Here is a 14,218-nt window from a genome sequence, read left to right as displayed (position 1 = left end):
AGCACACTATAAACCACATGGTAGTGATGATATTTTTTTCTTTTTTTTGGCCGCGCCACGTGGCACGCGGGATCTTAGTTCCCTGACCAGGGATCAAACTCTTGCCCCCTGCAGTGGAAGTGCAGAGTCTTAACCACTGGACCTCCAGTGATGTCCCCATGGTGAGTTTTTTAAAAAAATACTTGGAATAAGGTTAGCAGAGAGACCACTTAATCCTGGGCTGTGCTTTGAGAATGGCTCACCTCATCTGCCTTTTCTCCTGATTATACTTTTGCTGAATACGTGGGCAATGAACTCACCTAGGTTTTAGTGAGAATGTAAGTTCCTCTTATGATTTTGCAGCTCTGTTGGTACTGAAGATTGAACGTGAAGGGCCAGGTCCAGTTTGGTGTCTGGCACTGGCATGATAAAGCATCAGGGAGAACTCAGAGGCAGAGCAGAAGTTGGAAATGCCTCTCACCAGCTCCCTCATTCAGAAATGGGTTTGTCTGAGGCCACACATGAGGCAGAGGCAGAGCTGGGACTGTATCTCAGGTCTCCTGATCCTGCCCGTGTCCCCTCCCCTACACCATGCTGTCCATTTGAGCTCTATCATCAATAGTTGAAAACAAATTCATGTGAAACAAAGTTCTGCTCCCAATGCAAAGTCCCAAAACCAAGAAAACCCTCAAACCAGAGTTACAACACGAACAGGGTAATTTCAACTCAGCAACTCCACACAGTAACTACTACGCCATAAGAGGTACGTCATAAGAGGTACATGGTCTTGTGGCAGAGGTGGGGGGGTTTCCAGCTTTATTGAGATATAATTCACATACCATAGACTTTTCCCTTTTTGTACAATTCAGTGTTACTTAGTATATTCAGAGTTGTGCAACCATCACCACTGCATAATTTCTGGACATTTTCATCACTCCCAAAGAAACCCTGTACCCATTAGCAAGCACTCCCCATTCTTCAGCCCCAAGCCCCTGCCAGCCTCTAGAAACTACTAATTTACTTTCTGTGTCTATGGGTTTGTCGATTCTGGACATTTCATATAAATGGAATCATACAAATGTGGTCTTTTGTGACAGCTTCTTTCACTTAGCATATTCATCCATGTCGGAGCATGTATCAGTACTTCCTTCCTTTTTATGGCTGAACGACACTTCATTGAATGGATGGACCACATTTTCTTTGTTTTCTTTATCTATTCACCAGTGGATGGACATCTGGGTTATTTTCATCTTTCGTCTATCATGAATAATGCTGCTATGAACATTCATGTACAAGTTCTTTTATGGCCATGTTTTCAATTATCTCAGGTGAATACTGGGGAGTGGAACGGTTGGGTCATGGTAACTCTATTTTTAACTTTTTGAGGAACTGCCAGGCTGTTTCCCAAGGCAGCTGGAACACTTGGCATTCCCACCAGCAGTGTACGATGGCTCCAGTTCTCTACATCCTCACCAACACTTGTAATTGTCCATCCTTCTGATTACAGCCGTCCTAGTGGGTTCTGGCAGCATTTTTATAACAAAAAGCAGCAGTTAATATACTCTGGGCAAGCGTATTCTCTGACCAACCATAGGACCCACAGGGCCCGATCAACCACAGGCAGTAGAACAGGGATAATACTGACAATACTCCCTATCCTACTGCCTGGGCTGCCCTCCCTGACAGTTAAGGACAGTGGTTCTCGAAATGTGGTCCCCAGACTGGCAGCACCAGCATCACCTGGAAGCCAGTGAGAAATGCGAAGTCTCGGACTCCACCCAGACAGACTGAGTCAGAGCCTGTGGGTCGGGGCCCAGCTCCCTGTGACTCCCGTGACTGTGAGGCCTGTGCAAGCCAGGGGCAGGCAGTCGGCTGCACGGCGTCTTTGCCCCTCAGTGCCAGCTTTAACCCCCTTACTGGTGATGATGGCTATGCACCAAATCCATCATCCCCTGCAAGCGAGGATGACAGTGACCAAGGAAAGAGCTATTTGAAGGATTCAATCATGTGAGGCAAGTGCAAGGGCTTGACGCCTTCTGGTAATGAGTGACAGATACTGTTGATATAAAATGTTCACAATAATTAATTTTGGACACAGAAAATCCAGCTGGAAGGTAAATAGGAATTTCACAAGCACCATCCAAGGCAGTAACACAGATATAATCTCCATCATACTTGATATTTTAAATGTTCCTTATCCATTCAAAATTTCAAAGAGCATGCAAGCTCGCTGGGAAGGGAATGGCACAGGAGTTTCACAGAGCAATCATTTGAAATGGTAGAGATGCCTCGTCAGTACCAGTGAAATACACCGCAAATACTCACCTAAAAAAGCAAGTACTACAGCTTGTTTCTTCCATACACTGCAATTTAAAAACCTCTCTACACACATTTCTTACAAGCTTACACATTTAGGTGTTAGGGAAGCCTCTTTGTAGCTCCATTTTGGTTACTTCCTCCAGATACCGGCCAGACTCGCTGCTTCTCTGCACCTTCGCCTGAAGCCAGGCTCCCATCAAGCCCGGTTTGCTCTGGCTTAGTAACTCCTGCCAGGCGGCCAGGATAGGGCGCCGCTCACTTGTGCACGCGGATGGAGAGGAAGAACCACGGGGCAACAGCAGAAACCTCCCCGTCAGAGCGGAACCACTGTAACTCTTCCATCCGATCCTTGACTCCCGCACCTCACCGACTGCACTGGTCTTTACAGCATCTCTCTTGTCTGAGACGTCGCGGTGTCTCTGAGTAGATTCAAAACCTTCTGGTAAGTGTCCAGGACGTCCTGAGCGGTGGGTCTCTCCGCAGGCGTCTGGCTCTTACACGCCTTGTGAATATCAAACAAGTGGAATCGGACCATGTCGCTCCCTTCTACGTGCCCCAGAAGGAAACTGGAGACGTCTGGAATCTTCCAGATGTCGATCTTCTCGTCATACGCGGGCATGAGGTCGTCGTGAAAAGGCACGTCCTCTCCGTAGGGCCACAGCTGCTCTGGGGCCACGAAGTCCCCGCGAAGCTCCCGGTGGCCGCACTTCACCAGGGCCCCGGTGCTGCGGTTCACCAGGGGCAGGGCGTCCAGGTCGTTGAGCACGATGCTGAAGTTGGTGGTCAGCAGGTACTGGGACAGCGTCTTGGGCAGGTCGCTGGAGTCGCACATGACCAGCGTGCCCAGGGGGCTGCGGTGCAGGAAGTCGATGATGGCCACGTAGCCCAGGGCCAGCTGCAGCCTGTGCTGCCATGTGTTCGTGCTCCGGTACTTGGAGAGGTTCAGCGTCGCCTCCAGGCCGCTCAGGGAGCCTAAGGGGTGGTACTCGGTGAGGATGCTGTTGTCATCCTCACAGTAGCCCAGCAGCGTGACCACGTGCTCACTCTGCAACGACCTCAGCATCCGCAGTCCGTGCAGGAAGTCGTCTCTTACCTCCAGCCTGGTGAGCCGCGACAGAGCCACCTTGCGTTCCTTCCACTCGGACAGAAACACCTGGAACAAAGCCACAGGGAACGTCAGCCCGGAACCCTTGCCAGCTGGTGAGCCGGGAAGCCACACGGCAAATGCCTCTCAGGGTCAGACGTGGTGCAGAGGACACAGACATTAGCGAGGCACAGACCGTTCCAAAGACTTGCTCGTAAGCCGGACCAGACGCCGGGCGAGGCAAATGCCCTGTCAGGGCGAAGGCCTAGCGCGGAGGAGGCCGGGCAGCTGGTCCGGGTGCCGAGGGCTGTCGGAAGAGCCCGCGGGAATGTCCTGGAAGCTGGTCTGCGGGATGATGGGGCTCGCAGGCCAGCTGTGGAGAATGGGGGGCACGCCCAGGAGAGGGGACGGCACGAACAAAGAAAGACAGGGAGTAGCAGACAGACCAAAGCAGGGCAGCACGAAGCGGGGGCGGGGCGGGAGAAGGCTGGAAAAGTGGTGAGTGGAGAGCTGGAAAACCCCACACAGGGACCGAGCCCAGCCAGCCCATCACACACAACGCCACCATTCGCTTTAAAAGGTGTCAGAGCAAACCACAAACAGGAACGACCCTACGTAAGGAACACATTTTCACACGGTCCGTGGTTTTCTGTGACTTCAGCTGTAACAGCAGGAGCTGAAGTGGCACACACTGGACCTGCTGTCCTGGCACACAGCTGGCAGAGGAGCAGCTGTACCGCACGGCCTTGGATTCCCATTTCCATCAGTTGACAAAGAAGAACCACTGGGGAATTCCCTGGCAGTCCAGTGGTTAGGACTCTGCACTTCCACTGTCATAGGCCCGGGGTTCAATCCCTGGTCAGGGAACTAAGACCCCGTGAGCTGTGCGGTTTAGATAGATAGATAGATACATACATACATAGATAAATAAACAGATAAATAAAGTGGTATTTAAAAAAAAAGAAATAAGAACCACTGATCTTCTGCTCGAGTCCCCAAAGGGAAGGCAGAAGGTTGCAGAAGAGAAAACAGGATCCAGGTCAGGTCTCCACTGCACCACGTGGCTCCTGACCCCGTGGGCTGTGTCCCTCTGGCTTCCTCTTCTTCATTGTTAAAATAAAGCTTACGAAAGCAACTTGGGGCATATTTATCAAGAGCCTTTAACATTAAAATCTACAATCTATCTAAGGCAACAATCTGAAATACCTAAAAAGCTCTAGGAATAAAAATCTGGCATTATTTATAAAAGCATAACTGGAAGCTATCCATCCATCAAAAATCGGGGAGCAGTCCGGTTATGCAGGACCACTCAAGGAAGGTTACAGGGCTCAGCAAAATGCAGCCGCTGATAGGGTTTTCTCAGATAAAAGTAATGTTACAAATGAAAAGGATACAACGTGTTTTTATACCATTGTTCTAACTGCATAAAACAAGGCAAACTACATAGAAATCGAAGGATTTTTGCTGTTCCCTTTATATGCTTTTTTTTCCCTTCATACCTTTTGGTATAACTTTTCCACAATGAATATATATTACTTTTATATTTTAAAACATTTTTTTAAAGAACTAAAAACTATTATATCAAATGGAGGTGGGCTAGAGGACTATGAAGATTTATTTTGAGCCTGAGAAGGGAGGTTCCTTAATGGAAAAACCCTCTAACTGCTGTCGACCGTTTATTCAAAAGAGAAATCTTTCAAGACCTTCTCAGAAACCCGAATTTGAGAAATTTCACCATGGATACTTTCTATTAAGAAGCCACATTTCTCTGGCTGCTACAGTCTATAAGTTTCATGAATATATATTTTATTTATTTTTATACAGAACACATTTTATTCTCTCCATAGATCTGCACCAGCACTGTATTTGATCTCTGACTCCAGTATAAAAATCCTGTTTCTGTTGAGACCCATCACTCCCTTGGGCTCCCCTCCTGCGCGTGGTCGGCACCAGCACTAGCAGACAGCTTTGGTGTCCAGGCCCATTTTTCATACAAAACAGTAATCACTTTAGAGAAGCTGCCACGGTTTACGCATTTATTCAACAAGAAACGCGGGAGAGGTTCGGCTACAGGCCTCATGACTTCCTCCTGAACCCTCGCTTATGACAAATTCATTTTTGTGCCTCAGATAAATGAAAGATTAAATACTACTTATTATTAAGTAGTATTAGTCTTTGGGATCTCTCCCAAATATCTGAAGCCTCCAATATTAAATATTTGCAAATTAAAGGTTAAGAATCATTTCTCAGAAACCAACTTTACCTTTTTTTTTAATTATAAAACTAATCATGAATACTTTTCTTGGTAAAAGTTCAAATACAGAAGTAGAACTCCTTCCTCTGCATTTACTCCCAACCCAAAGGAAACTAGTTAACTATTTGGCTGGTAACCTCCCAGAAGTTTCTCTATGCGTTTACATGTATTAATATCCATTTACAAAATAGCATTTGAGTTTATTATGTAAAGTGGGAATATAACAAATATATTGCAACTGGCTTTTTTCATTTAACAGATGCCTCAGAAATCTTTCCCTAATGTATATATAGATCTAAGTCATTCTTTATAAAGCTGCATAATATTTCATAGTATGGGTGTACTGCTTATACTGGTATATTTTCAGTTTTACAGATGATCATTTCTTTTTTTAAAACTAAAGTATGATATAATAAAAATTCATAAAATTTGGAACAGATGCTGTCAGAATGGATTAGGTTCTTTTTTCTACACAGCTCTATCATTTTACATAAACGTTTAATATGATCTAATGTGATCTATTTTTAAAGACTTGATGGACATTTAAACTATTTCCCATTTATTTCTTAGCAACAATAATTCTACAATGAATAGCCTTATATTTACATCTCTGTGCACATCTGCAAGTGTTTTTATAAGCTAGGGAAGTAGATGGATCACTGAATGAAGACGAGGTACTATCAGGACCCTTCAAAGTACCAACATGTACTTTCACCAATCGTGTATACATCCTGTGTTCTAGAGCCTTAACCACACTAGGTGTTGGCAATCTTGGTAATCTGTGCCAATCTAATGGATGAAAACATTTTCCGGTTCCAATCTGTATTCCCCTGATTACTCATGAGACAGAGCACTTCTCACCCTCTGGGCATTTCGGTGTTTCTTCCGTGGAAAGTCTGTTCATTGTCCTTCATACTATTTTCTCTAGGGTTGTTTGCGTTGCGCTTATTAATATCTAGTTCTTTATATATTATTCATGTGATCCTTTATTACAAATGTAAGGACAAATTTTAGAAGATAATTCGCTTATGTGGTCTTTTGTAGTACAACGTCAAATCTGTCTTCATTCATTTAACAAGTACTTACATCAATTAAAAAAACTGAAATAAATCCCTGCCCATATGAAATTTACATTCTAGTGCAGGAGGCGGACAAGAGAGAAAATAAATAGGAAGTGTGTAAAGTATATTAGAAGGTAAAATATGCTTTGGAGAAAAATTAAGCAGGGAAGGGTTTACAGCTTTACTAGCTTGGGGAAGCTCTCACTGGGGTGAGGCTCGAACAGGAACCTGAAGGAGGTGGACCATGTCCCAGGCGGGGAGGACAGCAGGGTAAAGGCCCTGGGGTGGGATATGTCCACGGGCTGCGGTGTCTGAGCAGGGGGAGGGGAGCAGAGGCTGGGAGAGGCCTTCAGTCGCTGCAAGGACTAGCGTGAGACAGGGCGCCCTACACGGAGGAGCTGGCTGCCGTGCGAGAGCATCTGAAGGGGCAAGTGTGGAGGCAGAGAGCCCACTCTGGAGGCTGCCGAGATAACCAGGTACCAGGCACAGAGGCCTGGGCGGGGAGGGGGCCGGAGAGAAGCCGAGCAGTGGCCAAATTCCAGGTCTCTCCTGCGTGTGGAGATACTGCAACTTGCTGAGGGACCGAACGTGGCTGTGGAGAAAGGGGGATGACAAGGGTGCCTCCCTGGGCGGGGAGGGATAAATTAGGAGTTTGGGATTAACATATACACACTACTATATACAAGACAGATAATCAACAAGGACCTGCTGTGTCGCACAGGGAACTCTATTCAATACTCCGTAATGACCTATGTGGGAAAAGAATCTGAAAAAGAGTGGATACATGTATATGTATAACTGACTCACTGTGCTGTACACCGGAAGCTAACACAGCACTGTATATCAACTCGACTCAAATGTAAAATAAAAATTAAATTAAAAAACAAAAACAAAGGATGCCTCCCGGGTTGTGGTGTACGCAGCTGGACGGGTGGGGTTGTCCTCAGGGTGATGGGGACAGTGAAGGAGGAGCAGGCTGAGGGGACGGTCTGTGACACACTCAGGCTGAGAAGACACTCAACATCCAAGATGCGGGGTAGGCAGGGGATAGAAAGGTCCAGAGCTCGTTCAGGGGATAAAGATACGGGACTGGACGAGGCCACCCTGGCAGTGAGCACAGAGGAGAAGAAAAGTCCAAGGTTAAGAGGGATGAGGAGGTGGACCCTGCAGGGGAGACCGAGGGGTGGGCACTGCTATTTCAGGCAACATCTGCGCTCCAGCCAGCCTTCCACATTGAAAACAGATCACACACGACCCTTCTAAGGGTTACACAAAACCAGAGGGTGGCAGAGTAAGAGCTGAATCCATTCTTCTGATGGGAGCCAACCCAAATGTTATGGCTTTTTAACGCACCATACCTTAATTTTAAAGGAGAAACCACGTAACTGAGAAAACTCTGCTGGAGAGTTGTGCGGCTGAGCACACAGACGCTGCACGGGGCCACACCGCCTCCGCTCCCCCAGGTGGACGCGCGTGGCCGGGATGGTGCCCGGTGTCCGCAAAGCACGGTGGAGTGTCCGCCCCCGCAAGCGTCGGTTCTACTGCAGCTCCTCCTCCTCACGCGCACTGCTGCCCAAGTCTGTGGCTCAGAAAACGGGCAGCCCCGAGACGTGGCCGCTGCTGTCCTTGAGCGGCTGGCAGAAAACGTACCTGTCCGTTCAGTGTCATCTTGGGTTTAAAAATCCAAAAGGGCTGAACCTCACTGTCATCCCCAGGAGTAAGATGGGACCGTGAGGAGGGGCAGGTGAAGGGCCTTCACCCTGTGCTCCAGCTCCTTCTGCACATCTGAGCTGGATGCACAGCTTTCATAATCAAAGAACAGAAAAGGAAAAGCAGGGGGTCAGTCGGCCTTGCCCCCACACCAGCTGCAGGAGAGGATCTGTGGCCCCAGCAATTCCAAACACAAACCAGAAACACAGTCTGGGGAAAGGGCGGGTGGTGGTGTGCTTGTATAGTGAGGAAACTGTCAAAGCTAAGCCAATATTTTATTTTATGTGGATTCAGCCAATGAGCCTTTGTGTTCAGGCCCCTAAAATTTGCTCTATGAACCAGCCACGGGCTAGGTGCTGAGGACACACAGGTAACTGGTGTCTGTGCCCTCAGGAAGCTTGCATTTATAAGAGACAACAAACCAGATGCCAGATGGGAGGGTCCACGGCAGGGGGTGAGGTGGGTTTAGAGAGGGATGTCAGGGAAAGCCTCTCAGAGAAGTGACATCTGAGCTGAGACCTGGAAATGAGGAGTCAGGCAGATGGGGAGGAAGAGATTTCAGGCTGGGAAAGGCCCCGAGGTGAGAAAGGGCTTGTCTGATCAAGGAACAAAAAAAAGGGCAGGGTGGGGTGAGGACCCGGACCGGCCTGGGTGAGTTTAGGAGGAAGGCAGGGCCCAGGTTTGCGGTTTTTCCTAAGGACGCTGGGGGTTTTAAGGAAGGGACATGTGTGGTCTGAAGTGTGTCTGCAAGATGCCTGCCTGGGGCTCGGGGAAGGGCACACGTGGGCAGGGAGGCTGGTTCCAAGGCCAGGGACAGAGGGGTTACCCAACAAGTTGGGAAATGTTTTGAAAACATACCTGATGGAACTTGCTCTTGGCCTAGTCGGGGGAGGGGTGAGAGGACGCAAGCTGACTCCCTGGTCTGGCCGGCGCCGCTGGGGGGAGTGCTGGCATTTACTGAGACAGGAGGGCTGGGGAAGAAGGGGCTTCAGAGGGGAAATTACCAAGAGTTCCACCCTGGTCACACTTAGACGCTCAAGGGACCCCCAAGTAGACAGGTCAAGTACAGGTGGATACACAGACCTGCGGCTCAGGGGAGAGGGACGGGCTGCAGGTATCAAGCTGGGGGTCGCCAGCCCATAAAATGCATTTAGAGCAATGGATAGATTAAATCACCTAAGAGTGCATCCCAAGAAGACAAAGGAAGGGGACCCCGGTAGCCACCGGGAGGAATAAGGTTTCTCAGCCTCAGCACCAGGGCCACCTCGGGCCGCGCAGCCACCTGCTGGGGATGGGGCCGTCCCCGCCCGGCAGGGTGGTCAGCAGCGCCCCTGGTCTCTGCCCACTGGACGCCCGTGTCACCTCCCCACGCCCAGCTGTGACGGCCACACGGGGGTCTCTACTCATTGCTAAACGTCCCCTGAGGAGTAGCCTCGCCTCTGGGCTAAGAACCGCTGCTTTAGAGGCAAGAAGAGCGAACAGGAGCAGCCAAGGGGAGTAATTAGGAAGGGCTGCCCAGGGGAGGAAAACCAGAAAGTCGTGCAGCCCGGGCTGCAGGGAGAGACGAGGAGCCAAGGGCTGCGGGAAAGGTCAAGTGAGAGGCGGGCAGAGCAGCATCTGGCCGGGGGTCAGCGGGAAGCTGGGAGAGAGCCGTCTCCCGGGAGGGCGGTGTTTGGGAGCCTCTCGGGAGGACGACGGAAGGGTGGATGGGCGAGGAGGAAGCAGAGGGGAAGAAACAGGGAATCACGGGAAGAGGGTTTTTTCTTTGAAAGCGCGAGCGTTTGTGCGTAGCCAGTAGGGACCATCCTCAGAGAGGGGAAGAGCGATGACGTAGGGGAGGGGGAATCATTTAAAGGGAACTTGTGAGCAGTCAGGGACGACCCCGGAGCTGGGAAGTTTGTAGGTCAGGTGGGCAGATGAGGACGGGCCCTCTGGGTGGCTTCTGTTTTCATAACATCTTAGTAGCAAGATCACCAGCTAAGGAAACATCTAAGGAAACAACGAGGGGGTTGTTAAGGAAACGTCTGTCTCAGAGAATGGGAGGGAGAAGTTACTAAGGGAAAAGAGCCTGACCCCTGGGCTGTGCTGAGGTTTGTGGTCGTGCAGGAATGGCAGGGCTGTGGCGTTCCTCTCTGCCTCCAGGGCAGCTGCCCAAGTGCAGATACACAGCTGGCGTCAACCGGGTGTGGGGCTTTCCCGCCAGGCAGGATGGAGACAGAGATGCAGGGAGATGTCGCCAGTGTGTGCGCCAGAGTGACGAGGACACAGCCACAGAATCTGCTGCTGGGTGAGTCGGGATGCAGACAGGCGGGAGGGTCAGAGAGGGAGAAGGTGGTGGGATCAGCCCACCGAGGCCCCGAGGAATTACTGAAGCCAGGGCGCCAGGAAGGGTGGGGGTGGAGGTCAGACAGGGACATCAGGAACTTTGGTCACAGAAATTCCTATTGAGAAACTATGCCCCCAGAACGGGTGCCAGAGAGGAGGGATGCCCACGTGGGCAGGGTGGCCGCAGCAGGATTGTTGGAGTAGGTGCCTACTCGGAGGGTCAGGGGACTGCCCTGGGCCGGACCATGCACAGGCCCCGGGGTCCCAACGGGGCAGGACAGATGGGGCTCCCAGTGGAGCTGACATCCTGCGCTCAGAACACCTGTGCCCCAAAGGCAAGTTTCAGCCAAAGAAACAAAATCTCAGTGTAACAGCCCTTCACCTTAACAAACAAACCACATTCCACATTGCTGAAATCTAGTGGGCTGGGTGTCATCTGCGAGGTTCCGTAAAATCAAATCTGTCCTCAAACAACAATCTGCCAACATAGAAGCTACTCAAAAACATCCTTCAGGGTAAAAAGCAATTCCAAAAAAAATTCCAAAAATGTTCTGAGCGAGCTCAACAGCATGGAAACAAGTGGGCAGCCCTCAGGGTCCCTCTCCAAAGGAGACAGAAATTAACTGGCTCTGAGTCCTCTACTACTCCCCTCCCTGGTGACTTCTTAGCCCAATGCTGTCAACACCCCCCCCCAAATCTACATCCCCACCCCCCGAGTGCCAGACTCGTACACCCAACTCCCGTGTCCCTGCCTGGCCACCTCACACACACACAGGACCTCCCTGGGCAGGTAACGCAGACCCTGTCCTCCCTGCTGCCCCGGCCGGGCGCCTCCGTCATCCCCTCCCTTACACCCCACGTCCAGTCTACTGGGACGTTCTACTGCCCCCGCCTTTAAGAGACAACCAGAACCCACCGATTTCTCGCTGTGTCTGGTGCTGACACTCGTGTCGAGCTGTAACCACCTGTCACCAAGCTCCCCGCGAGCCCGGCCGGGTCTGCTCTGCACACAGGCCGGCAGTCCTCTCCTCCACTCACGCTGCAGTGGTGCCCGAGGCCAGCAGCCCCGGGGGACCCTCACCTCTGACGTCTTCCTCACATCCTGCCTCTGGTCCCCGGACAAGCAGGCACGTTCCACCCAGGGGCGTCTGCTGGTCCCCATCTTTCTTGCTGGATCATTGTCCCCAAATACCCACACCATTACAAGCCCGCGGCTCTTTCCTTGCCCCACTGGCTCAGAGCGCGTCACTAATACAGCTTCCTACGCGCCTGTTTCTTGTCTTCTTGACTGTCTGTCTCCCCAGCTGGCTTCAAGGGCTTTTGTTCTGTGCACTGCTGTGCCCCCAGCACCCACTACAATGAGCGGGCGAATCTGAAGAAACCCATTACCTTCCAGTCACCTGGCTTCATGCTTTCACCTCACATTAATTCCCCTCCCTTCTCCCCTCTGACTCCCTCCTTCAAGGTGAATCCTTTCCCCATTCAGGGACGCAGCTGTCTCTCCAGCTGCAGCCCTGCCGTCACTCGCTGCGTCCTCACAGAGGGTCTGTCCTGTTCAACACCCTTCACTGGCTTCTGGAGTCACCCTGTCTCAGTGCAACCACTGCGGAAATGCAGCCCATGAGACGGGGCTCTGGAAGCTTCTACGTGAGAACTGAATTCGCCCCTTTGCTTTCTCTTTTTAAAATAAAATTTTTTTAATCAATATAATACCACCATAGAGTTTGAAAAATAAGAACGAAAAAAACTGCCCCAAATCTTCCTTCACCATAACACACTTTCTATCATTTTTATATTTTTCTACATATATAATCTTGCAGATGAAAACAGCGTATTGCACAATTTTCTATTTTGCTTTTCTACTTATCATAATGAGAGCTTTTGCATGTTGCCACACAGCGTTCCTAACTACACTTACTGGCTGTAGAATATTCTACAAGTGGTTGGACCATAACTTAACCATTGCCCTGTAGTTATTACTTCTAGCTTTCTATTACTATCCACAACGAAGCAGAGTACTCCTTGGTGCATCGCTTCCTTCCTTCGCCTCCCTTTACTAGGATAATGTCCCAGCTGGAGGCACTGGCAGCTGGGCTCGTGGCTTCCGGCACACGGTGCCAGCCCCCCTCCCGTTGGGCCACCCACTCCCCCGGGCGGTGAGCCAGGGACTCACTCTCTTCACGGCTCCTTCCCCGACACGCTTCATCTGCCTCACTTCTGTCCTCAGCTGCTTGCAGGACAGCCACGGGGAGCAGTTGCTCATCGGCCCCATCCTGAAGTGGCCGTGGGGACAGCGCGTGGGGTCCTCCGTGGCGCGCCGGGGCGAGATGAAGAGCCGGTCGAGGCAGAGGTAGAGGAGGGCGTTCATGAGGGCCATGGAGAGCAGCAGTCCCACCACCGGGGGCACGTCCCTGGGCGGGGGCCCCTTCCTGCCCTCCTGGGGCCTCGTCTCCATGGCGCTGGCTTCTGCGAGCTCCTAAAACAGACAGTGAAACAGGGAGTAGGCATGGTCCGTCTTATTTCAGGAAGGACGGAGGGTGACACAGCCCCCTGGGCCTCAGGGTCACTGTGAGGATGAAAGAGGGCTTGAGAGCAGCCTTGTACCAACGCTCGACGCCAGCTCCTCCCAGAATCTTTGCTTCCTATCACAGCTGCGAGCAGAGGGGAGTCTTGGGTCTGGCTTTGTCTCTGTCCCCCCTGCAGCTGTCTGCGCTGAGTAGACACGCACTGAACAGTTAGTAAGATGAAAGCAAACTGTGGCTCTGTTAGTCCAGTGGGGCTGCGGCAGGAGGTGGACAGGAGAGAAGCTGGGGTCCGGGTGCGGCTGGGACTCTGAGGGGTTGGGATGCTCCTTGCAAGGTACTCAAAAGCCCCCTGATGTTTTTAAGAAGCAAAGGTGTGAAGGGCGCCCCAGGGTGGGAGGCCCCAGCCGGAATCCAGAACGAGCGCCGATGAGAACGCAGGGCGACAAGATGGGGGTGAGGCGGGCGGGCGCGCAGGTGAGCAGCCACCACGAGGCAGGGGCGCTCGCCACCCAATGGGCTCCCGCCCGGCAGCAGGTGCGAGGCCCGGGGCGGAGGCAGGCGTCACCACCTGGATGCTTCGGTGGAGGGTGCGGAGGGACCTGGACATCGGGAGCGGGGCAGTCAGGGTGCCTGGGGCGGACACTGGCTGCCACCCACAGGGAGCGTCACTACCCCGACAAGCGATGTGGCTGGACCACTGTGCGCCGGCTTAACCGCAGCACTGGGGCACGCGGGACACCAGTGACGGCACAGATCCTCTGCCAAAGCTCAGCAGCCAACGTGCAGGCCTGGCCCCTCGGCAGCACCTGGCCTGGCCGACCACCCCCTCCCTCCTCCTGAAAATGCTCTGCACTCGGCTCCCAGGACACCACGTGCGGGCTGGGACCTGGCCCCCGCCCTCGTTCCCGGGGTGGGGAGATCATGCCCATCTGCTGAGCTCCAGGTGTGAAGCCCAATCCCA

General features: G+C 51.6%; 1 protein-coding gene across 12 annotated transcripts in view; it reads right to left on the bottom strand.

Annotated features, from left to right (window-relative positions):
* Nucleotides 1–832: 832 nt before the first annotated feature.
* LOC133083665 (protein O-mannose kinase-like) overlaps nt 833–14,218 on the bottom strand; it is a 62,851-nt gene continuing 49,465 nt past the window's right edge. For 11 of the 12 annotated variants that reach the window (XM_061179777.1, XM_061179782.1, XM_061179783.1 and 8 more), the window contains 2 exons: nt 12,906–13,208; nt 833–3,451 (listed from right to left, as the gene is read on the bottom strand). In XM_061179777.1, the coding sequence (XP_061035760.1) occupies nt 2,681–3,451; nt 12,906–13,208 (1,074 nt within the window). In that variant the 3' untranslated portion in view covers nt 833–2,680. The remainder of the gene's footprint in view (nt 3,452–12,905; nt 13,209–14,218) is intronic. The other variant, XM_061179784.1, reaches the window with a different exon arrangement.

The sequence above is a fragment of the Eubalaena glacialis genome, unplaced genomic scaffold (assembly GCF_028564815.1).
Source record: "Eubalaena glacialis isolate mEubGla1 unplaced genomic scaffold, mEubGla1.1.hap2.+ XY scaffold_474, whole genome shotgun sequence".
Taxonomy (NCBI): Eukaryota; Metazoa; Chordata; class Mammalia; order Artiodactyla; family Balaenidae; genus Eubalaena; species Eubalaena glacialis.
This window is presented reverse-complemented; position numbering and strand designations above follow the sequence as displayed.